The sequence below is a fragment of the Bombina bombina genome, chromosome 4, assembly GCF_027579735.1.
Source record: "Bombina bombina isolate aBomBom1 chromosome 4, aBomBom1.pri, whole genome shotgun sequence".
NCBI lineage: Eukaryota > Metazoa > Chordata > Amphibia > Anura > Bombinatoridae > Bombina > Bombina bombina.
Window position 1 is genome coordinate 760,786,614 of NC_069502.1, and position 24,554 is coordinate 760,811,167.

Below are 24,554 nucleotides of genomic sequence, written 5' to 3' on the forward strand. Positions count from 1 at the left end.
TTGTAAACTGTTCATTTACCTTTATTTTAATATTTGAAACATTGGTTTTTGCCTATAGAAACTGCCACGTACACTGAAAATATGAATAACAAATGTATTATGTATTCTTTCTAGAAAAGTGGGGACTAATTGACCAAAATGATAAATTAGACATACCGTATTTTTGTGTTAAAAAATATGTTTAAATAACATATTTGCCACTTTACAGCGAGCATTACCATTTTTTAATGACATATTCATTGCTTATTTGTAAAGCAACGGAGGGGTTATTAAAGGAATATTAAACACTTTTACATTGTAATATGTAAAGGTTTAATTATATGTTGGGAAAAATGCAATATACTTTCATTATTTTATTTGTCTAATTTTTCTGTAATTTGTCTCACAAATGTGTGCCTACCACACTCTGGTAACCCATTCAAAGCTTTCCCTAATTGGACAGTGGAGGAAAACCTGGTTACAAAATGAATGAACTTTACACTTATTTTTTAAATATTTAAACAACTAATATATATTTTAAAAAAATACATTTGAATTGAATTCTCTGTCTAATCTTTGCTTTGAATACATCATTCTAGGTATCAATCATTTAGTGTTTAATGCACCTTTAATTACCATTCTTTAAATCAGGCTGTGTACAGTTTTGTAAATATTTTTTAGAAGTTTGTTTTGTTTTTAATCACATATTTTTCTTTCATTTACAGCTTTGTCTAGTTTGCACTCTGTGTGCTGTATTTTGGGTATGTTTTTATTTTTCTTTCTTTCTCTTTTTTAAATAGATGTGTCTCATTGGCCACTTGGTTTTAAAGTTTAAATAACTTACCTTTGACTGACTCACTAGATTGTTTACTTTCATGTCTGCAAATTGTAATCTGTAATGTATATCTCTTCTCATGCTCTCTCTCTTTCTTTCTCTCTCTCTTTATCTCTTTCTTTCTCTCTTTCTTTCTCTCTCTTTCTTTCTCTCTCTTTATCTCTTTCTCTTTCTTTCTCTCTTTCTCTCTCTTTCTTTCTCTCTTTCTTTCTCTCTCTTTCTTTCTTTCTCTCTTTCTTTCTCTCTTTCTTTCTCTCTTCCTCTATCTTTCTCTTTTTTCTTTCTCTCTCTTTCTCTTTCTCTCTCTTTATCTCTTTCTCTCTCTTTCTTTCTTTCTTCTCTCTCTTTCTTTCTCTCTCTCTCTTTCTCTCTTTTTTTTTTTTTTTTTTTTTTTTTCTTTCTCTTTTCTCTCTCTCTCTCTCTTCCTCTTTCTCTTTTTTCTTTCTTTCTCTCTCTCTCTCTTTTTCTCTCTCTCTTTTTCTCTTTCTCTTTTTCTCTCTTTTTCTCTCTCTCTCTCTTTCTCCTTGTCTTTCTCTATTTCTTTCTTTTTCTTTCTCCTCTCCCTCTCTAATATCTCTCTCATATCTCTTTCTTTCTCTCTTTCTTTCTCTCTCTCTCTCTCATATATCTCTCTCTCTCTCTCTCTCTCATATCTCTCTCTCTCTCTCTCTCATATCTCTCTCTATTATATAAATAGGTGTATGTAAATAAACCCAAATGCATCCTTATTAAATATACACAGTGCCAGTCTGATTGCTTATAGTTTTAATTGTTAGTCTCTGTGTTTAAACTCAGCAAGGTGTCCTCAACAGTAAATCAATAGATGATGTTTGTTATGTATCACATTAATGCAATTTGTTCTGATGGCATTTACTTAAGATATAGTAGAGTATAGTGGTAGTTACTGCTTTAGTATTTCATTATACATCTCTTTCCATAAACAACAATTCTCATTTAAATTTATTTTTGTCTTTTTAACTTAGTGGCATAAGAAAGGTCTGGCAGTCCTGTTTTGTATTTTACAATTTCTGGCAATGACCTGGTAAGTTCATATTTTGTTATATACTTTTATATAATATTTCTAACGATCACCTGTGCTTACAGGATTTTTAAATATGGGTCAAATTTATTTTTTTTATTTTGTTTGGGGGGGGGGGGAGTTTTCCCCTTCCTCAAAACAAAAATTGTAATGATGTGATCTCTTTGTATACAAATTTGCAGCAACCCTACTTACTTTATTTGCTCTGCTTTAATTTTTCGTACGGTGTCTCTCTTGTGATAAATTGTTTGTTTTTTGAAACTTTAACAAAATAAGTAGATTAAAGACAATACTTTTTTTTTTTTTTTAAAGTAAAGGCTATATAAACCTTCAAAGCACATAAGTAAATGCATTCAAACAAAGCTGCGATGGAAGCTAGAATTTTATGATCTTCCGTTGTTCCTAATAGTTGGTTCGGTAATACTGAGTAGCTGTGTAATGCTCATCAATTTGATTTATTGCAAAGCATCTACAAATTGTCGTGGTAACAGCTTGGGTAACATACAGCTATAAAATGAAAGATTGACAGTTGACTATATGCAATGCCAGACACGAAAAAGACCAGGAATTTCCATTAAGTCAAAATCAATTTGAGATCTAATTTAGATAACTTTGTAGTGTGACAGCATTTAATCTTTTGAATAAACAACTCACTTTTTCTTCGTTAAAAGTTTGAGCCCTAGATTGGTTTTGTGATATCTAGGTATTTCCAATCAGTTTGTTTCCTTGTGTGACTTACTACGTCCAAACCTTTTAAGAATACACACACTATCATGTTTAACCCCAAATATAAATGAAACAACAATATCACAAGTTCACTGTAGAGTTTCTTCATATAAGGAAATAGATTAAAAAATATATAATGTTAAACAAACTACAATACATATTGACATAATGGAATTGCTAACTAGAGATGATTAAATGAGAGCGTGCAAAGGTAGATTGCTCCATAATGAATGTGCTAATCATCTTGTTTTATTTTAAAGGCTATAAAAGTTTTATATATATATATATATATATATAAGGCATCAGAAGAAATCAGTGGGGTTGGGAAGGAGAGCCCAGCCAATTTTAAATAGGATTCCTGTTGCTAATTTGAATACAGTGTATTAATTTGCATGTCTGGAAACATTATCCTTTTAAGGTGATGTTCCAGACGATACTTGTTTTGTATAGAAACATTTTTGCAATACACTCATATTAGTAAAAATTATTTCAGTAATAGCAGTCAGTGTTTTAGTGAGAGGTTTTACTGTTTACAGACACAGAGCATATGTCGGAGTGCTCTATGCAATAGCATAAAGTGTAACTGTTTAGATAGCTGGTGTTCTTACAGAATAGCAAACATATCAGAACAGCAAATGGAAGTGACGTTCCGTCAGCTGTCTGATCAAAAATACACACCGCGCATGCAATTCTCTCAAGCCTGCGCATCACCACCCATCAGATTCTATGTTGTTAGTGCGGCCGCGCGCACTAACAATATAGCCATCAGATTTTTGGACACTTGTTAGAGTGCATGCGTCTACAAACACCCTTCTTTTTATATATATATATATATATATATATATAAGAGAGAGAGAGAAAGGGAGAGAGAGATTGATTGATTAAATTTATTATGGCATGTTTTTTTATTAATTTTATATACATGGGCATTTATTTATAAATAAAATGTGTACAACAATCTGATGGCTATGTTCTTAGTGCACTTTTACACTTCGGACACTTTTTATTTTTTTGTAATAAATGCTCATGTATTTATAATTTATTAAAAAAAAAAGCATACCCTCATTATATATATTTATATATATATATATATATATATAATTACATTTTATTGCAAGCTAATTAGCTAGGTTACTGTGCAATGTTAGTTCAAAGTAATGAAAAGCGCAGCTTCTCTCAACAAGCGCGCTGTTCACTCTTACAGTGTTTTGTGCACACTAGGGGGATTGGAACGAGCGTGCTGAAACTATTTTAGCTATCAGCCCATTTGTGATTGGACAAATAACAGTGTCAATCACATGCGGGTAAACCCACTTTAAATAGACTTTAACGGTCCTTTAAAGGGACAGTATACACTGATTTCTTTCATGTAATTAGCAAGAGTCCATGAGCTAGTGACGTATGGGATATACATTCCTACCAGGAGGGGCAAAGTTTCCCAAACCTCAAAATGCCTATAAATACACCCCTCACCACACCCACAAATCAGTTTTACAAACTTTGCCTCCTATGGAGGTGGTGAAGTAAGTTTGTGCTAGATTCTACGTTGATATGCGCTCCGCAGCAGGTTGGAGCCCGGTTTTCCTCTCAGCGTGCAGTGAATGTCAGAGGGATGTGAGGAGAGTATTGCCTATTTGAATTCAATGATCTCCTTCTACGGGGGTCTATTTCATAGGTTCTCTGTTATCGGTCGTAGAGATTCATCTCTTACCTCCCTTTTCAGATCGACGATATACTCTTATATATATATATACCATTACCTCTGCTGATTTTCGTTTCAGTACTGGTTTGGCTTTCTACAAACATGTAGATGAGTGTCCTGGGGTAAGTAAGTCTTATTTTCTGTGACACTCTAAGCTATGGTTGGGCACTTTTTTATAAAGTTCTAAATATATGTATTCAAACATTTATTTGCCTTGACTCAGGATGTTCAACATTCCTTATTTCAGACAGTCAGTTTCATATTTGGGATAATGCATATGAATCAATCATTTTTTTCTTACCTTAAAATTTGACTTTTCCCTGTGGGCTGTTAGGCTCGCGGGGGCTGAAAATGCTTCATTTTATTGCGTCATTCTTGGCGCTGACTTTTTTGGCGCAAAAAATTTTTTTCTGTTTCCGGCGTCATACGTGTCGCTGGAAGTTACGTCATTTTTGTCGTTCTTTTGCGCCAAAAGTGTCGGCATTCCGGATGTGGCGTCATTTTTGGCGCCAAAAGCATTTAGGCGCCAAATAATGTGGGCGTCATTTTTGGCGCTAAAAAAATATGGGCGTCGCTATTGTCTCCACATTATTTAAGTCTCATTATTTATTGCTTCTGGTTGCTAGAAGCTTGTTCACTGGCATTTTTTCCCATTCCTGAAACTGTCATTTAAGGAATTTGATCAATTTTGCTTTATATGTTGTTTTTTCTATTACATATTGCAAGATGTCCCACGTTGAAACTGAGTCAGAAGATACTTCTGGAAAATCGCTGCCTGGTGCTGGAGCTACCAAAGCTAAGTGTATCTGCTGTAAACTTATGGTATCTGTTCCTCCAGCTGTTGTTTGTACTGATTGTCATGACAAACTTGTTAATGCAGATAATATTTCCATTAGTACTATTACATTACCTGTTGCTGTTCCGTCAACATCTAATACTCAGAGTGTTCCTGATAACATAAGAGATTTTGTTTCTAAATCCATTAAGAAGGCTATGTCTGTTATTCCTCCTTCTAGTAAACGTAAAAAGTCTTTTAAAACTTCTCATTTTTCAGATAAATTTTTAAATGAACATCATTATTCTGATTCTGATAATGCTTCTTCTGGTTCAGAGGATTCTGTCTCAGAGGTTGATGCTGATAAATCTTCATATTTATTTAAAATGGAATTTATTCGTTCTTTACTTAAAGAAGTCCTAATTGCATTAGAAATTGAGGATTCTGGTCTTCTTGATACTAAATCTAAACGTTTAGATAAGGTTTTTAAATCTCCTGTAATTATTCCAGAAGTTTTTCCTGTCCCTGGTGCTATTTCTGAAGTAATTTCCAGGGAATGGGATAATTTGGGTAATTCATTTACTCCTTCTAAACGTTTTTTAAGCAATTATATCCTGTGCCATCTGACAGATTAGAGTTTTGGGACAAAATCCCTAAGGTTGATGGGGCTGTCTCTACTCTTGCTAAGCGTACTACTATTCCTACGGCAGATGGTACTTCCTTTAAGGATCCTTTAGATAGGAAAATTGAATCCTTTCTAAGAAAAGCTTACTTGTGTTCAGGTAATCTTCTTAGACCTGCTATATCTTTAGCGGATGTTGCTGCAGCTTCAACTTTTTGGTTAGAAGCTTTAGCGCAACAAGTAACAGATCATAATTCTCATAGCATTATTATTATTCTTTAACATGCTAATAATTTTATTTGTGATGCCATCTTTGATATCATTAGAGTTGATGTCAGGTATATGTCTCTAGCTATTTTAGCTAGAAGAGCTTTATGGCTTAAAACTTGGAATGCTGATATGTCTTCTAAGTCTACTCTGCTTTCCCTTTCTTTCCAGGGTAATAAATTGTTTGGTTCTCAGTTGGATTCTATTATCTCAACTGTTACTGGAGGGAAAGGAACTTTTTTACCACAGGATAAAAAATCTAAAGGTAAATTTAGGTCTAATAATCGTTTTCGTTCCTTTCGTCACAACAAGGAACAAAAGCCTGATCCTTCATCCTCAGGAGCGGTATCAGTTTGGAAACCATCTCCAGTCTGGAATAAATCCAAGCCTTTTAGAAAACCAAAGCCAGCTCCTAAATCCACATGAAGGTGCGGCCCTCATTCCAGCTCAGCTGGTAGGGGGCAGATTACGTTTTTTTCAAAGAAATTTGGATCAATTCCGTTCACAATCTTTGGATTCAGAACATTGTTTCAGAAGGGTACAGAATTGGCTTCAAGATAAGGCCTCCTGCAAAGAGATTTTTTCTTTCCCGTGTCCCAGTAAACCCAGCAAAGGCTCAAGCATTTCTGAAATGTGTTTCAGATCTAGAGTTGGCTGGAGTAATTATGCCAGTTCCAGTTCTGGAACAGGGACTGGGGTTTTATTCAAATCTCTTCGTTGTACCAAAGAAGGAGAATTCCTTCAGACCAGTTCTGGATCTAAAAATATTGAATCGTTATGTAAGGATACCAACATTCAAAATGGTAACTATAAGGACTATGCTGCCTTTTGCTCAGCAAGGGCATTATATGTCTACAATAGATTTACAGGATGCATATCTGCATATTCCGATTCATCCAGATCACTATCAGTTTCTGAGATTCTCTTTCCTAGACAAGCATTACCAGTTTGTGGCTCTGTCGTTTGGCCTAGCTACAGCTCCAAGAATTTTTTCAAAGGTTCTCGGTGCCCTTCTGTCTGTAATCAGAGAACAGGGTATTGTGGTATTTCCTTATTTGGACGATATCTTGGTACTTGCTCAGTCTTCACATTTAGCAGAATCTCATACGAATCGTCTTGTGTTGTTTCTTCAACATCATGGTTGGAGGATCAATTTACCAAAAAAGTTCATTGATTCCTCAGACACAGGTAACCTTTTTAGGTTTCCAGATAGATTCAGTGTCCATGACTCTATCTTTGACAGACAAAAGACGTCTAAAATTGATATCAGCTTGTCGAAACCTTCAGTCACAATCATTTCCTTCGGTAGCCTTATGCATGGAAATTCTAGGTCTTATGACTGCTGCATCGGACGCGATCTCCTTTGCTCGTTTTCACATGCGACCTCTTCAGCTCTGTATGCTGAACCAGTGGTGCAGGGATTACACAAAGATATCTCAATTAATATCTTGTGCGACACTCTCTGACGTGGTGGACAGATCACCATCGTTTAGTTCAGGGGGCTTCTTTTGTTCTTCCGACCTGGACTGTAATTTCAACAGATGCAAGTCTTACAGGTTGGGGAGCTGTGTGGGGGTCTCTGACAGCACAAGGGGTTTGGGAATCTCAGGAGGTGAGATTACCGTTCAATATTTTGGAACTCCGTGCAATTTTCAGAGCTCTTCAGTCATGGCCTCTTCTAAAGAGAGAATCGTTCATTTGTTTTCAGACAGACAATGTCACAACTGTGGCATACATCAATCATCAAGGAGGGACTCACAGTCCTCTGGCTATGAAAGAAGTATCTCGAATTCTGGTATGGGCGGAATCCAGTTCCTGTCTAGTTTCTGCGGTTCATATCCCAGGTATAGACAATTGGGAAGCGGATTATCTCAGTCGCCAAACGTTACATCCGGGCGAATGGTCTCTTCACCCAGAGGTATTTCTTCAGATTGTTCAAATGTGGGGACCTCCAGAAATAGATCTGATGGCCTCTCATCTAAACAAGAAACTTCCCAGGTATCTGTCCAGATCCAGGGATCCTCAAGCGGAAGCAGTGGATGCATTGTCACTTCCTTGGAAGTATCATCCTGCCTATATCTTTCCGCCTCTAGTTCTTCTTCCAAGAGTAATCTCCAAGATTCTGAAGGAATGCTCATTTGTTCTGCTGGTAGCTCCAGCATGGCCTCACAGGTTTTGGTATGCGGATCTTGTCCGGATGGCCTCTTGCCAGCCGTGGACTCTTCCGTTAAGACCAGACCTTCTGTCGCAAGGTCCTTTTTTCCATCAGGATCTCAAATCCTTAAATTTAAAGGTGTGGAGATTGAACGCTTGATTCTTAGTCAAAGAGGTTTCTCTGACTCTGTGATTAATACTATGTTACAGGCTCGTAAATCCGTATCTAGGGAGATATATTATAGAGTCTGGAAGACTTATATTTCTTGGTGTCTTTCTCATCATTTTTCCTGGCATTCTTTTAGAATTCCGAGAATTTTACAGTTTCTTCAGGATGGTTTGGATAAAGGTTTGTCTGCAAGTTCCTTGAAAGGACAAATCTCTGCTCTTTCTGTTCTTTTTCACAGAAAGATTGCTAATCTTCCTGACATTCATTGTTTTGTACAAGCTTTGGTTCGTATAAAACCTGTCATTAAGTCAATTTCTCCTCCTTGGAGTTTGAATTTGGTTCTGGGGGCTCTTCAAGCTCCTCCGTTTGAACCTATGCATTCATTGGACGTTAAATTACTTTCTTGGAAAGTTTTTTCCTTTTGGCCATCTCTTCTGCCAGAAGAGTTTCTGAATTATCTGCTCTTTCTTGTGAGTCTCCTTTTCTGATTTTTCACCAGGATAAGGCGGTGTTGCGAACTTCTTTTAAATTTTTACCTAAGGTTGTGAATTCTAACAACATTAGTAGAGAAATTGTGGTTCCTTCATTATGTCCTAATCCTAAGAATTCTAAGGAGAAATCATTGCATTCTTTGGATGTAGTAAGAGCTTTGAAATATTATGTTGAAGCTACTAAGAATTTCAGAAAGACTTCTAGTCTATTTGTTATCTTTTCCGGTTCTAGGAAAGGTCAGAAGGCCTCTGCCATTTCTTTGGCATCTTGGTTGAAATCTTTAATTCATCATGCTTATGTCGAGTCGGGTAGAACTCCGCCTCAAAGGATTACAGCTCATTCTACTAGGTCAGTTTCTACTTCCTGGGCGTTTAGGATTGAAGCTTCGGTTGATCAGATTTGCAAAGCAGCAACTTGGTCTTCTTTGCATACTTTTACTAAATTCTACCATTTTGATGTGTTTTCTTCTTCTGAAGCTGTCTTTGGTAGAAAAGTACTTCAGGCAGCTGTTTCAGTTTGAATCTTCTGCTTATATTTTCAGTTTTTTTCTTTATAAGATTTAAACTTTATTTTTGGGTGTGGATTTTTTTCAGCGGAATTGGCTGTCTTTATTTTATCCCTCCCTCTCTAGTGACTCTTGCGTGGAAGATCCACATCTTGGGTAGTCATTATCCCATACGTCACTAGCTCATGGACTCTTGCTAATTACATGAAAGAAAACATAATTTATGTAAGAACTTACCTGATAAATTCATTTCTTTCATATTAGCAAGAGTCCATGAGGCCCACCCTTTTTTTTGTGGTGGTTATGATTTTTTTGTATAAAGCACAATTATTCCAATTCCTTATTTTTATGCTTCGCACTTTTTTCTTATCACCCCACTTCTTGGCTATTCGTTAAACTGATTTGTGGGTGTGGTGAGGGGTGTATTTATAGGCATTTTGAGGTTTGGGAAACTTTGCCCCTCCTGGTAGGAATGTATATCCCATACGTCACTAGCTCATGGACTCTTACTAATATGAAAGAAATGAATTTATCAGGTAAGTTCTTACATAAATTATGTTTTTCATATCACTGCATGTAATAGACACTACTATAAAGAATAAGATGCACAGATACTGATATAAAAACCAGTATAAAACTGTTTAAAAACTTACTTAGAAGCTCTCAGTTTAGCTCTGATGAAAAGGTAGCTGGAAAGCCCACTGCAAGTGGGAAATAAGACACCCCCCCCCTCCCCCTTCTTTTGCATATGAAAAGACCCTTTACACAAAAAGGAGCAAGCTGGAGAAGGTAGCTGACGGTATTCTCATAAAACTTTTGGGCTTGGTTAGGAGTCTGAAAATCAGAGCAATGTTATTTAAAAATAAGCAAAACTATACATTAAAAAAAAAAAAAAACTTTATGGGCTATATAAATAGATAATCTACAAAACATTTATGCAAAGAAAAAATGAGTGTATAATGTCACTTTAAGTACAGATTGATCGCTGGAGTGGATAATGTCACTTCTTATAAGCATAAGAAATTAAAAAATATGTTTAATTTTCTCAGTACAGGAACATCCATCTGCCAAAAAAAAAATGCCTGTAATACATTTTAAAATGCCTTCTTTTTAGATGCTTTAACAACTAGTTTTCCTGTATAGTTCAGCATTTTCTTTTTAATCTTCAAACAGAGACTTTCTAAATAATGTCATACAAGCTAAGAAGTCCAAATGCTATTCAAACTATAAATAGTTCTGATTTGCAGTGGAAAAAAAATCTGAGCATGTTAAAACTTGTTCCATATTAAATATTAGATTTTTTTTTTATAGATTTAATGAAGTATTTGCTTTTAATTAAAAAAAAAATATTTCATCTGAATGTGTTATAGAATTGTTGGATTTATATGAGACAATGCTGTATGTATCTGTATCTCAGTGGGCAAGTGGGTGGCCCATGGACTACATGTGACCAAGGCTTGCCTTATGTCCCTCATCTCTTTTAAAGGGACATGAAACCCAATTTTTTTTGGATGAGTCAGATAGATCATGCAGTTTTAAATAACTTTGAAATGTATTTGTATTATCTGATTTGTTTTGTAATCTTTGTATCCTTTGTTGAAAAGTATACCTAGGTCTGCTCAGAAGCTACTGATTGGTGGCTGCACATAAATGCCTTTTGTCATTGGCTTTCAGCGAGCTCCTGGTAGTGCATTGTTGCTCCTTTAGCAAAGGATATCAAGAAAATAAAGCAAATTAGATAGAAGTAAATTGCAAAGTTGTTTAAAATTGTATTCTCTATCTGAATCATGAAAGAATTTAGGTTTCATGCACAGTGCCGTACGGCTTGCACTGCTATTGGCTGAGAGGTCACATCAATGAAATAAGAGTTCTGCCATGGGTGGCCGGAGCATCTTAGTTTAGCAAGGAGGCCGCAGCAAAGAAAAGGTACTTTTAACATACCTTTTTTTTTTAAAACCCATGACTGAAGGTCACATTTATTTTTAGTGCTGGTAAATCCTAGTGTTTTGGAAATGCTAGGATTTACCATCACTTTAAAACCGCTTTTATTAACCTTTTTCATACAAACAATATCATTTTAAGTGCCTTTAACCTTTTTTTTTCATGCTAGAAATAATGCAGTGCCGTAGTCACTTGGTTATCTATCTCATTTAAGATAGAATTACTTCTGTGCCAATAGCTAATACATTTAAAGCTTGTTAGGTTTCTGTCAATGTATTAACTGATAGTTAAAGGGATAGGAAAGTCAAAATTAAACTTGCATGATTCAGATTGAAGTACATTTTAAAATTACATGTTCTAATTTTAAATATGCTTCGTTCTCTTGGTATCCCTTGTTGAAAAGGAATACGAACATATCCTATACTAGCTGGAGCTAGATGCTGATTGGTGCCTGCACACATTTGTCTCTTGTGATTGGCTTACTAGATGTGTTCAGCTAGCTGCCATTAGTGCAATGCTGTTCCTTCAGCAAAGGATAACAAGATAATGAAGCAAATTTGATAATAGAAGTAAATTGGAAAGTTGTTTAAAATTGTATGTTCTATCCAAACCATGAAAGAAAATTTTGGAGTTTCCTGTCCCTTTAAGTGTGAAATATTTTTAAATCGAAAATGAGTATTTTCATCATAAAAAATGGCTAGTTAATTTGGTCCTTTTTTGAGATTTGTTTTTCTTTCTGTTTTGCAGGTATAGCATCTCGTACATTCCCTTTGCCCGGTAAGTAGATAACGCATTCTGTATGTCATAACAAATATATGTAATAATATGTAATTCATAAACAGCAAGATATGTAACCTATTAGAGCAGGGAAGAGAAGAGGCGCCAACATAGGGTAATATATAGTTTGGAGAGTACTAGCAATAGCAGATGTATCCCCCCTGAAGATAACTACACTACACAGGAAAACAGAGAGATGCACTCAACTAGGCTTAGAACTGAAGCTGGATAGATAACTACACTACACAGAAAAACAGAGAGATGCACTCAACTAGGCTTAGAACTGAAGCTGGATAGATAACTACACTACACAGAAAAACAGAGAGATGCACTCAACTAGGCTTAGAACTGAAGCTGGATAGATAACTACACTACACAGAAAAACAGAGAGATGCACTCAACTAGGCTTAGAACTGAAGCTGGATAGATAACTACACTACACAGAAAAACAGAGAGATGCACTCAACTAGGCTTAGAACTGAAGCTGGATAGATAACTATACTACACAGAAAAACAGAGAGATGCACTCAACTAGGCTTAGAACTGAAGCTGGATAGATAACTACACTACACAGAAAAACAGAGAGATGCACTCAACTAGGCTTAGAACTGAAGCTGGAAATACTTCCTTGCTTAGTCCCTCCTTACTCCCAGGGCAAACAGAGCAACACAACCGGAGTGCCCGACTGAGCTGTACGGGACCAACGGAGTCGCCCGAAAGACTCAAGGCAAACCGCCCACACACCGGCGTCAAATGACGTGGACAGGAGCACCAACCACCACTACGGGAATCTCTCAGGAGAATGCGGTCATTCGGGCACTCCGGTTGTGACGCTCTGTTTGTGAGTAGTTATCTTCAGGGGGGGTACATCTGCTATCGCTAGTACTCTCCAAACGATATTACCCTATGTTGGCGCCTCTTCCCTGCTCTGACAGGTTACATTTCTTCACTTCACACCACCAAGAGTGCTGCCGGACTTTGCTCATCTATCCACTATACACCAGCGCACCTCCCTAGAATTTATTGTTCTAGCTTCACTGGATTAAACAAACAGCAAGATGCCAGTTCCTGTTAATTTTTTGTTTTACTAACTGTTTCTCCAACATAGGTGTGTCCGGTCCACGGCGTCATCCTTACTTGTGGGATATTCTCTTCCCCAACAGGAAATGGCAAAGAGCCCAGCAAAGCTGGTCACATGATCCCTCCTAGGCTCCGCCTTCCCCAGTCATTCTCTTTGCCGTTGTACAGGCAACATCTCCACGGAGATGGCTTAGAGTTTTTTGGTCATTCCAGAGAAATTATGTAAGATGGACAAGTTCCTAGAGGTCCCGGGGCCCCCCGAAGCTTTTCCTATACCCAAGCGGGTGGCGGATATTGTAAACAAAGAATGGGAAAGGCCCGGCATACCTTTCGTCCCTCCCCCTATATTTAAGAAATTGTTTCCTATGGTCGACCCCAGAAAGGACTTATGGCAGACAGTCCCCAAGGTCGAGGGGGGCGGTTTCTACTCTAAACAAACGCACCACTATACCCATAGAAGATAGTTGTGCTTTCAAAGATCCTATGGATAAAAAAATTAGAGGGTTTGCTTAAAAAGATGTTTGTTCAGCAAGGTTACCTTCTACAACCAATTTCATGCATTGTTCCTGTCACTACAGCAGCGTGTTTCTGGTTCGATGAACTAGAAAAGGCGCTCAATAAAGATTCTTCTTATGAGGAGATTTTGGACAGAATTCATGCTCTCAAATTGGCTAACTCTTTCACCTTAGACGCCACTTTGCAATTGGCTAGATTAGCGGCGAAAAATTCTGGGTTTGCTATTGTGGCGCGCAGAGCGCTTTGGCTAAAATCTTGGTCAGCGGATGCGTCTTCCAAGAACAAATTGCTTAACATTCCTTTCAAGGGGAAAACGCTGTTTGGCCCTGACTTGAAAGAGATTATTTCTGATATCACTGGGGGTAAGGGCCACGCCCTTCCTCAGGATAGGTCTTTCAAGGCTAAAAATAAACCAAATTTTCGTCCCTTTCGCAGAAACGGACCAGCCCCAAGTGCTACATCCTCTAAGCAAGAGGGTAATACTTCTCAAGCCAAGCCAACCTGGAGGCCAATGCAAGGCTGGAACAAAGGTAAGCAGGCCAAGAAACCTGCCACTGCTACCAAGACAGCATGAGATGTTGGTCCCTGATCCGGGACCGGATCTGGTGGGGGGCTCTCTCTTCGCTCAGGCTTGGGCAAGAGATGTTCTGGATCCTTGGGCGCTGGAAATAGTCTCCCAAGGTTATCTTCTGGAATTCAAGGGGCTTCCCCCAAGGGGGAGGTTCCACAGGTCTCAATTGTCTTCAGACCACATAAAAAAACAGGCATTCTTACATTGTGTAGAAGACCTGTTAAAAATGGGAGTGATTCATCCTGTTCCATTAGGAGAACAAGGGATGGGGTTCTACTCCAATCTGTTCATAGTTCCCAAAAAAGAGGGAACATTCAGACCAATCTTAGATCTCAAGATCCTAAACAAGTTTCTCAAGGTTCCATCGTTCAAAATGGAAACCATTCGAACAATTCTTCCTTCCATCCAGGAAGGTCAATTCATGACCACGGTGGATTTAAAGGATGCGTATCTACATATTCCTATCCACAAGGAACATCATCGTTCCTAAGGTTCGCCTTTCTCGACAAGCATTACCAGTTTGTGGCACTTCCGTTCGGATTAGCCACTGCTCCAAGAATTTTCACAAAGGTACTGGGGTCCCTTCTAGCGGTGCTAAGACCAAGGGGCATTGCAGTAGTACCTTACTTGGACGACATTCTGATTCAAGCGTCGTCCCTTCCACAAGCAAAGGCTCACACGGACATCGTCCTGGCCTTTCTCAGATCTCACGGGTGGAAAGTGAACGTAGAAAAAAGTTCTCTATCTCCGTCAACAAGAGTTCCCTTCTTGGGAACAATAATAGACTCCTTAGAAATGAGGATTTTTCTGACAGAGGCCAGAAAATCAAAACTTCTAAACTCTTGTCAAGTACTTCATTCTGTTCCTCTTCCTTCCATAGCGCAGTGCATGGAAGTAATAGGTTTGATGGTCGCGGCAATGGACATAGTTCCTTTTGCGCGAATTCATCTGAGACCATTACAACTGTGCATGCTCAGTCAGTGGAATGGGGATTATACAGACTTGTCTCCGACGATACAAGTAGATCAGAGGACCAGAGATTCACTCCGTTGGTGGCTGTCCCTGGACAACCTGTCACAGGGGATGAGCTTCCGCAGACCAGAGTGGGTCATTGTCACGACCGACGCCAGTCTGGTGGGCTGGGGGCGCGGTCTGGGGACTCCTGAAAGCTCAGGGTCTTTGGTCTCGGGAGAATCTCTTCTCCCGATAAATATTCTGGAACTAAGAGCGATATTCAATGCTCTCAAGGCTTGGCCTCAGCTAGCAAAGGCCAAATTCATACGGTTTCAATCGGACAACATGACGACTGTTGCGTACATCAACCATCAGGGGGGAACAAGGAGTTCCCTGGCGATGGAAGAAGTGACCAAAATCATTCAATGGGCGGAGACTCACTCCTGCCACTTGTCTGCAATCCACATCCCAGGAGTGGAAAATTGGGAAGCGGATTTTCTGAGTCGTCAGTCATTTCATCCGGGGGAGTGGGAACTCCATCCGGAAATCTTTGCCCAAATTACTCAGTTGTGGGGCATTCCAGACATGGATCTGATGGCCTCTCGTCAGAACTTCAAGGTTCCTTGCTACGGGTCCAGATCCAGGGATCCCAAGGCGACTCTAGTAGATGCACTAGTAGCACCTTGGACCTTCAAACTAGCATATGTGTTCCCACCGTTTCCTCTCATCCCCAGGCTGGTAGCCAGGATCAATCAGGAGAGGGCATCGGTGATCTTGATAGCTCCTGCGTGGCCACGCAGGACTTGGTATGCAGACCTGGTGAATATGTCATCGGCTCCACCATGGAAGCTACCTTTGAGACGGGACCTTCTTGTTCAAGGTCCGTTCGAACATCCGAATCTGGTCTCACTCCAACTGACTGCTTGGAGATTGAACGCTTGATTTTATCAAAGCGAGGGTTCTCAGATTCTGTCATTGATACTCTTGTTCAGGCCAGAAAGCCTGTAACTAGAAAAATCTACCATAAAATATGGAAAAGATATATCTGTTGGTGTGAATCTAAAGGATTCCCTTGGGACAAGATAAAAATTCCTAAGATTCTATCCTTTCTTCAAGAAGGTTTGGAGAAAGGATTATCTGCAAGTTCTTTGAAGGGACAGATTTCTGCTTTGTCTGTGTTACTTCACAAAAAGCTGGCAGCTGTGCCAGATGTTCAAGCTTTTGTTCAGGCTCTGGTTAGAATCAAGCCTGTTTACAAACCTTTGACTCCTCCTTGGAGTCTCAATTTAGTTCTTTCAGTTCTTCAGGGGGTTCCGTTTGAACCCTTACATTCTGTTGATATTAAGTTATTATCTTGGAAAGTTTTGTTTTTGGTTGCAATCTCTTCTGCTAGAAGAGTTTCAGAGTTATCTGCTCTGCAGTGTTCTCCTCCTTATCTGGTGTTCCATGCAGATAAGGTGGTTTTGCGTACTAAACCTGGTTTTCTTCCGAAAGTTGTTTCTAACAAAAACATTAACCAGGAGATAGTCGTGCCTTCTTTGTGTCCGAATCCAGTTTCAAAGAAGGAACGTTTGTTGCACAATTTGGATGTAGTCCGTGCTCTAAAATTCTATTTAGATGCTACAAAGGATTTTAGACAAACATCTTCCTTGTTTGTTGTTTATTCTGGTAAAAGGAGAGGTCAAAAAGCAACTTCTACCTCTCTCTCTTTCTGGCTTAAAAGCATCATCAGATTGACTTACGAGACTGCCGGACGACAGCCTCCTGAAAGAATCACAGCTCATTCCACTAGGGCCGTGGCTTCCACATGGGCCTTCAAGAACGAGGCTTCTGTTGATCAGATATGTAAGGCAGCGACTTGGTCTTCACTGCACACTTTTACTAAATTTTACAAATTTGATACTTTTGCTTCTTCTGAGGCTATTTTTGGGAGAAAGGTTTTGCAAGCCGTGGTGCCTTCCATCTAGGTGACCTGATTTGCTCCCTCCCTTCATCCGTGTCCTAAAGCTTTGGTATTGGTTCCCACAAGTAAGGATGACGCCGTGGACCGGACACACCTATGTTGGAGAAAACAGAATTTATGTTTACCTGATAAATTACTTTCTCCAACGGTGTGTCCGGTCCACGGCCCGCCCTGGTTTTTTTAATCAGGTCTGATAATTTATTTTCTTTAACTACAGTCACCACGGTATCATATGATTTCTCCTATGCAAATATTCCTCCTTTACGTCGGTCGAATGACTGGGGAAGGCGGAGCCTAGGAGGGATCATGTGACCAGCTTTGCTGGGCTCTTTGCCATTTCCTGTTGGGGAAGAGAATATCCCACAAGTAAGGATGACGCCGTGGACCGGACACACCGTTGGAGAAAGTAATTTATCAGGTAAACATAAATTCTGTTATCTGTTTGTTCTGTAAAAGTAACATTAAACTGTAAATTAAATCTGGCAATAACTATGTATTTAAAGCAAAGCATAGCAAAAAAATGTAAAGTTTTAGTTTCTGTAAAATAATGAACCTAGGTTTTCTCCTTATCTAATCTCTCTTTTGTTGAGGACAATTAGGGACAGTTATCAAAGTGTCACTAACGTGCGTAACAATGGCTGTTTCGAATATAGCAATGTTAAACCCTGCAAGATAGTTAATCACCTGGTGTATAACTGTTACTAACTGGCCTCTGCAGGGGATATGTGATAAGGCTTTTAAATCTGCGATAACTAAATTATATTTTGGTACCCATTACTTTACTTTATAGAAACTCTGTGTAATTGTGAAACCCACAATTTTCAGAAGTAAATTACAGGAAAAGGTGGCAACATAAATAAAGTAAATTTCTCCAAGGTTTTACTACATAAAATAAATATTTTATAATACAATTCCAAAGTATTCTGTATCTATTTAAAGAGTAAAGTGCTTTATAATTTTCCATACTTTATTTATTTGCTTTTTAAACATAAACGGAATGAATAAACCACAAGCACACACTTGAAAGGCCTCAGATGACTACCCACTGTGGAACTTTTCAGTTCTTTGTAGCCACAAGATGTTGCAATTTACAGTAAAATCCTTTAGAAACTAAGAAGGGGACAAATAAAGTTATGTATGGCCAAATAAAGCTGGGTTGTGCAACTAAAGTGTATATCTATTTGTGCTAACCCCCAAAATGGGTTACTTTTTTGGGGGTTAGCACAAATAGATATACAGGGGCAATAGTGTTAACTGTGTTCTTCACAGAAAATGTTGCCAGCCAGGTGGTATTCGGAAGTATCCGGATGACATTAGTAGTGTGATCATTTGTGCAATAAAAATTGAACATTTTTAATATTAGCTAAAAAATGTAACCAGGTAACCAGTAAAATCCACCGGGTGGTGCACCCGCTAAAAGGGTCCTGGTGAGGACACTGGATAAATTGAAACTCTCTAACTAATGATGGGCCTTTTCTGTTTTTGACTAATCCTTTTTTTTTTTTTTTTTTTTTTACTATTTCTAGCCGCAGAACTTATATTCATTAGAACTGTTCATCAGTAGCTTTATTCTCACAAGCCAGCGGTATTACTGCTGCTGGGGATTGGCTCTCCGGCAGTGTCTGCTCGAAACCAGCAATTCTCTGCAGGGGTTAAACACAGACTTTTAGCGCCGCTAGTGGCAAAATTAAATCCTTTTACGAATAAGAACATCTATTATTTTTTTCCTCCTCTATAATGCCCCTATTAATGCCAAGCACTACAGTATAGCAGTTTTTAAAAAGAAAACATTTCAAGAGTCTGCATTATAATAATTTGACCTAAAAAAGGTGGCAATCAGATTATCAGATTGTCCTTTGCTGGTGGTAGTTTGGTTTAGCTGCGTTTAGGTGCATTATGAAATCTGTTGTTCCACTCTACCAACAGCCATTTAACCCATAACCTGCCAGAAGGCAGGTTATGGGTTAAATGGGTGTTGATAGCAATTAAATTCTAAACTCAACTGTTATGGTCAAGATTATTATTACACTATTACTTGCATATAACTTAGGGATTGATCACAATATAGCGGCTCAGGCCTTTTCAGCTCTTTTTTGGACAAAAAGACCACTTTTCTATTCGTCACAATCACAATACTGTAGCAGGTTTTTCTTTCTGTCCCCCACCCTCGAACATGTTTTTGAATCCTCTCTAAAAGCCCTATTTTTACTCTGAGGTTGAAAAGTTCATGGCAATCACAATCCTTTTTCGAGAATCTTTTCAACATGTTAACAAGGCGAGTTTTGATTTTTAAATTCAACACCTCAAGGCACTTGATAAAGCCTTGAAATAGCCTTTTGGGCATCTTTGAAACTATTTAAAGGCTATTTGGAAACATTCTATTATCTTGCACATGCTTAAAGGACCTCTAAAAGCAGTCGAATTACATCATTAACAATGATACAACACTTACTCTAAATGTTAAATAAGCAGTAGATTTATTTTCTGGCAAATTGATTTGCTCTCTCATTTTACAGCCCCCTCTATCATGTGACAGACCTTAGCCAATCACAGACTAGTATACGCATACCCTGTGATCTTGTGCACATGCTCAGTAGGATTTTGTTCACCAGAAAGCATGCATATAAAAAGACTGCAAAGTTTGATAATGGAGGTAAATAGGAAAGTGTCTTAAAACTGCTGCTCTATCTGAATCATAAATGTTTATTTTGACTTGAGTGTCCCTTTAAAGCACTCTCAAAAAAGGCCACAGAAGACATTTTAGAAATGTAGTAACATACATGGTATCAATTCATTAAAGCTTTATTCATCACTATTGTGTAGACGTCTACAGTGGATAGGACATGCATTTAAATATATAAATGTATTACGTGCGGAGTATATGTGATATCTTGCTAAGGGAATTTGTAGGTAAAGTTTACTTCAGGACCCCAACATCTACAAATGGTGTAGGGTTCCGATAGAGCGTGCAATTTTAAGCAACTTTCTAATTTACTCCTATTATCAATTTTTCTTCATTCTCTTGCTATCTTTATTTGAAAAAGAAGGCATCTAAGCTTGAATTTATCCACCAATCAGCAAGGACAACCTAGGTTGTTCACCAAAAATGGGCCGGCATCTAAACTTACATTCTTGCATTTCAAATAAAGATATCACGAGACTAAAGAAAATTTGATAATAAGAGTAAATTATAAAGTTGCTTAAAATTTCATGCTCTATCTGAATCACGAAAGAAAAAATTTGGGTTTAGTGTCCCTTTAAATACAATGAAAGACAATGCAATAGCACTTACTTTGAATTTGAAATGAGAAGTCAAATTGCCCTCCTCCTGTATCATGTGACAGCCATCGGCCAATCACAAAATGCACTTTTGTACATGCTCAGTAGGAGCTGGGGCCTCAGAGTGTGATTATAAAAATGTACTTTTTGATAATAGAAGTATATTGGAAAGTTTTTTTTGTTTTTTTAATTGCATGAACCTTTAGTGGACCTTTAAAGTGAATGTCACACTTACACTTCGAAAATTGGTATTTAACGCATGAAAAGGTCTGTTCTGGAGCACGTGTGTTGAAAATGCATTTCCAGCTGCTGGCTTTTAACAAACATCTGTTTTGTATTGGGCTCACCCTCAAAACTCAACAACCAATGCGGATGGAAAGCAAAAATCAATATTTGGAGCAAATTGCCAATATATTTGCAATCAACCCCTATGTGTTTAACCTCCCTTCACATGAAATGACAACATGGTTAACTCCAGCCAACAATGTACTACTGGAAGCTAAAGACATCTAGTTGACCGATGACAAGTGACATATGTGTGTAGCCACTATTCACCGGCTTGCTTCCAGTAGTGCATTGCTGATCCTGAAAGTACCTAGGTATGCTTTTCAACAGAGGATACCAAGAGAAAGAAGTCAATTTTATAACAGAAGAAAATTGAAACGTTTCTTAAAATTGCATGCTCTATCTGCCTCTTATGTCGTACCCTATTAATTGTTGTTTTATTTTTTTCCTTTAAAGGGACGCAGTTATGAAGTGCTTCGGTAGCTGTTTGAGTTAGACAAGATCGCCAACCCAGCCGAGGAAATGGCTAGAGTATATTTTTTGGGTTGTCAGCTGATTTACTTCCCCCCCTTAATTTTGTAACAATATCCCTTTCCAATTGATTTGTACATGCTAACTTTAAGCGTATGTGTTACTTTTTTTTATTATTTTCAAATGTTATATTTGTAAGTACATCTATGTATAATATAATGTTTCCTAAAACTGCAATGTATATTATTTTATACAAGAGTAATGCACATTTTAATACTTGCAGTTTGGGAAGCTGCACTTGGAGAATATGAAGCTTGTGATGAATGCAGAGAAGAAAAAAAAAAAAGACTTTAAATGCGTCAAGATTTTTATTCTGATTATTTCTAGAGTTCTGTTCACTCCGTAGCCTTAAACAATTTGAACCTTTGTAAATGTGATATATGATATAAATCTTATTTTGTCCAAAACAATATTATTGTAATGTATTTTTTTGTTACTGAGTTTAAAATATGTTTATAATCTCTGTTTCTCTAATTCTCATGAACAACACTACATGCATAAAGAATATAACATCTGTAATTTTATATAAACATGAGAAATAAAACCAGTTTGCTCCCATATGCATCCTTACTCCATTTTGTGTCAAATCGTTGGCAAAACGTTTCATTTTGAAAGATCTTTTTTATTCAATTGTTTTATGATCTGTTTAAAAAAAAAAACGATTATACTGGAACAAAGACTAACTCATGCTATATTATTTTTTTCTTATAAAAATATTAGAGCAGATTGTTATTTGTTTCATTGTAAATACAAAAACAGGCTTCTATTAAATGTGTTGTCCTTTTAAGGACAGCTGAGGTAGAAAGCACTCTCTGCAGTTGTGTATATAAATATAAACTTTATTGTGCTGTTTAGGGGCGCACAGCCTCCTTCCTCAGACAAACCATGTTGCATAATACAATCCAATAGGTAACCTAGTTTGTATGTGATGGTATGTACAGTATATAAATAAGCACAAAATTATAAAACTTTATTAACAAAAACAGTGCAAATACAATAATGTTTAACAGACACATATAGTAATGTGTAGTCAAGCGTAAGACAGTAATACTTTCAAATAAAAAAATAAAGTTAGACATTATAGAATAAAAACAAATATTTATTCATGTTATTAATGTACACCATGTTTGTGTAAATCAACTGCTAACTGATTTGTCGGGCCAAAATATTCGGTGATGTAGCTGGGAACAAATAATTCACGCGCAGACATGATGCATATCCCAAGCATGCTCATTAAAGAAAAACTACACAATGAATGAACACTATTTTTTAGTGTAAAATATTGCTGGCCACTTATACAAGCTTCCCCTGTGTGGCAACAGTGGTTTACAAGTTAAACTAGTGAAAAATAAATATGTTTAATCAGTGTGTCAGAATAGAGATTAAAAATTAAGATTGTCAGATGTAAATACATTGAGAGATATTATACAAAGCAAAATGTTATTCACTTTGTCACAGATAAAATAATCAGGTATGCAGTGTGATATCAGCATGGAAGATCTACTAAATTGTATAGCCTGTCTGAAATTAATCTATGTGTAACCTTCCTCAAACACAAAAAAATCAATGCTGGCGCCTAGATTCTGAGCAAATTGATCAAGCCCTGAATTTGGGAAGTATTAGTTCTGCTATGTTTGAATACTTACTATTATAATTTGTCAGTGCCGGCAAGTTAATATTTGCTGTCCTTTTTCTTATATGCACTACTTATTTTACTACGGGACACTGAACCCAAAAAAATTATTTTGTGATTCAGATAGAACATGCAATTTTAAACAACTTTCTAATTTACTCCTATTATCAAATTTTCTTCATTCTCTTGGTATCTTTATTTGAAAAGTAAGAATGTAACTTTAGATGCCGGCCTATTTTTGGGGAACATCCTGGATTGTCCTTGCTGATTGGACAGCACCAATAAACAAGTGCTGTCCAGCATACTAAACCAAACATTGTCTGGCTCCTTAGCTTAGATGCCTTCTTTTTCAAATAAAGATAGCAAGAGAACGAATAAAAATTGATAATAGGAGTAAATTAGAAAGTTGCTTAATATTGCATGCTTTATATGAATCACAAAAGAAAAACATTTGGGTTCAGTGTCCCTTTAAAGGGACATTGTACACTAGATTTCCATCTAAAGGGGAGGAGAGTCCACGACTTCATTCATTACTTGTGGGAAATAAGAACCTGGCCACCAGGAGGAGGCAAAGACACCCCAGCCAAAGGCTTAAATACTTCCCTCATCCCCCAGTCATTCTTTGCCTTTTGTCACAGGAGGTTGGCAGAGAAGTGTCGGAAGATTCAGAGTAGTCTCTTATGGAGGGTAGTACTCTTCGAAATGGGACTGGAGTTTTAAGTAGTCCTGTCAGCCTCTGTGAGAGCTTGGATGAATGTTAGAGTCCGGAGATGCAGGGAGAATCTTTCTTCCAACTCATTTTAACAGCACCATAAGCAATCTGCGTTGACGAGTTTCGCAGCCTGCTTTCCTCACTCAAGTCCATGTCAGGAGCGATGCTACTACACTGTCACACTTGAGAGGTCGTGTTCCTGTTCCATGGCAAAGATCCTGGTAACATTGTTTAATTTTTTTATACACGTAATGAAAATGCAGAAGACAGGGTCACAGTGTGATACCTTTTATCTTTATAGAATCAAGGGTTAATATTCCTGGTAGGGGAATTATTGAACAGGGGGGCTTGTACATGCTATTGTTTATTGTGTCATTGCTGCGATATTTGTGAGATGAGGCTCTGGCAATAGGTAGACTTTTAGTTTCATTTCCGGGAGTATTTGCGCGGCCGATTTGCGCGTTTTTCTCTCTAGTGCAGGGGCGGTCCTGCGAGGCATTCCTTATGACTGGATGTGGCTTAATTGACTTCCTCTTCTTGTCCGGCGATTGCAGGAGACGTAATGGTTTCTGTGGTCCGGGTCATAGGAGGTGGTGAGTGCCCCGGCCATTGGAGGTTATAAAGGTGCCATTTTATATATAGTCATTTTTTTACGTAATAAAGGCACAAGCTATGGAGGACTCTGACGTGTTAGAGGGTACTCCCTCTTTAACAAAGTCTAGTACCTGTGTTTATTATGAGGAGGTTCTGGTAGACCCGCCTGCTCCACATGCCTTGATAAATTACGACATCTAGAAAGAATAGAATGTATAGTACTACTGAGCCGTCCACCTCTGAGGTTTCTCCGTCCCGTGAGGTGCGTTCCATTCATTCATCTCCGATTACACATGTAGCGCCCCATGGCACGACTATTTCTCCTACGGGAGAGATCCATTGGCCACCAGATTTTGCGGATCAACTGCAAACGGCGGTGTCTAAGGCGATTAGTGCTTTACCATGTTCTGCTAAGCGCAAGCGTAAGGTAAAATATGGCGATCCGACACAGGG

The 24,554-nt window shown here is 37.9% G+C and overlaps 1 protein-coding gene across 1 annotated transcript in view; it reads left to right on the plus strand.

Annotated features, from left to right (window-relative positions):
• SFT2D1 (SFT2 domain containing 1) overlaps window positions 1-21,572 on the plus strand; it is a 150,314-nt gene extending 128,742 nt beyond the window's left edge. The window contains exons 5-8 of the mRNA XM_053711068.1: window positions 705-740; window positions 1,798-1,856; window positions 11,954-11,983; window positions 21,088-21,572. Coding sequence (XP_053567043.1) covers window positions 705-740; window positions 1,798-1,856; window positions 11,954-11,983; window positions 21,088-21,127 — 165 coding nt within the window. The 3' untranslated portion in view covers window positions 21,128-21,572. The remainder of the gene's footprint in view (window positions 1-704; window positions 741-1,797; window positions 1,857-11,953; window positions 11,984-21,087) is intronic.
• The last annotated feature ends 2,982 nt before the right edge of the window (window positions 21,573-24,554 follow it).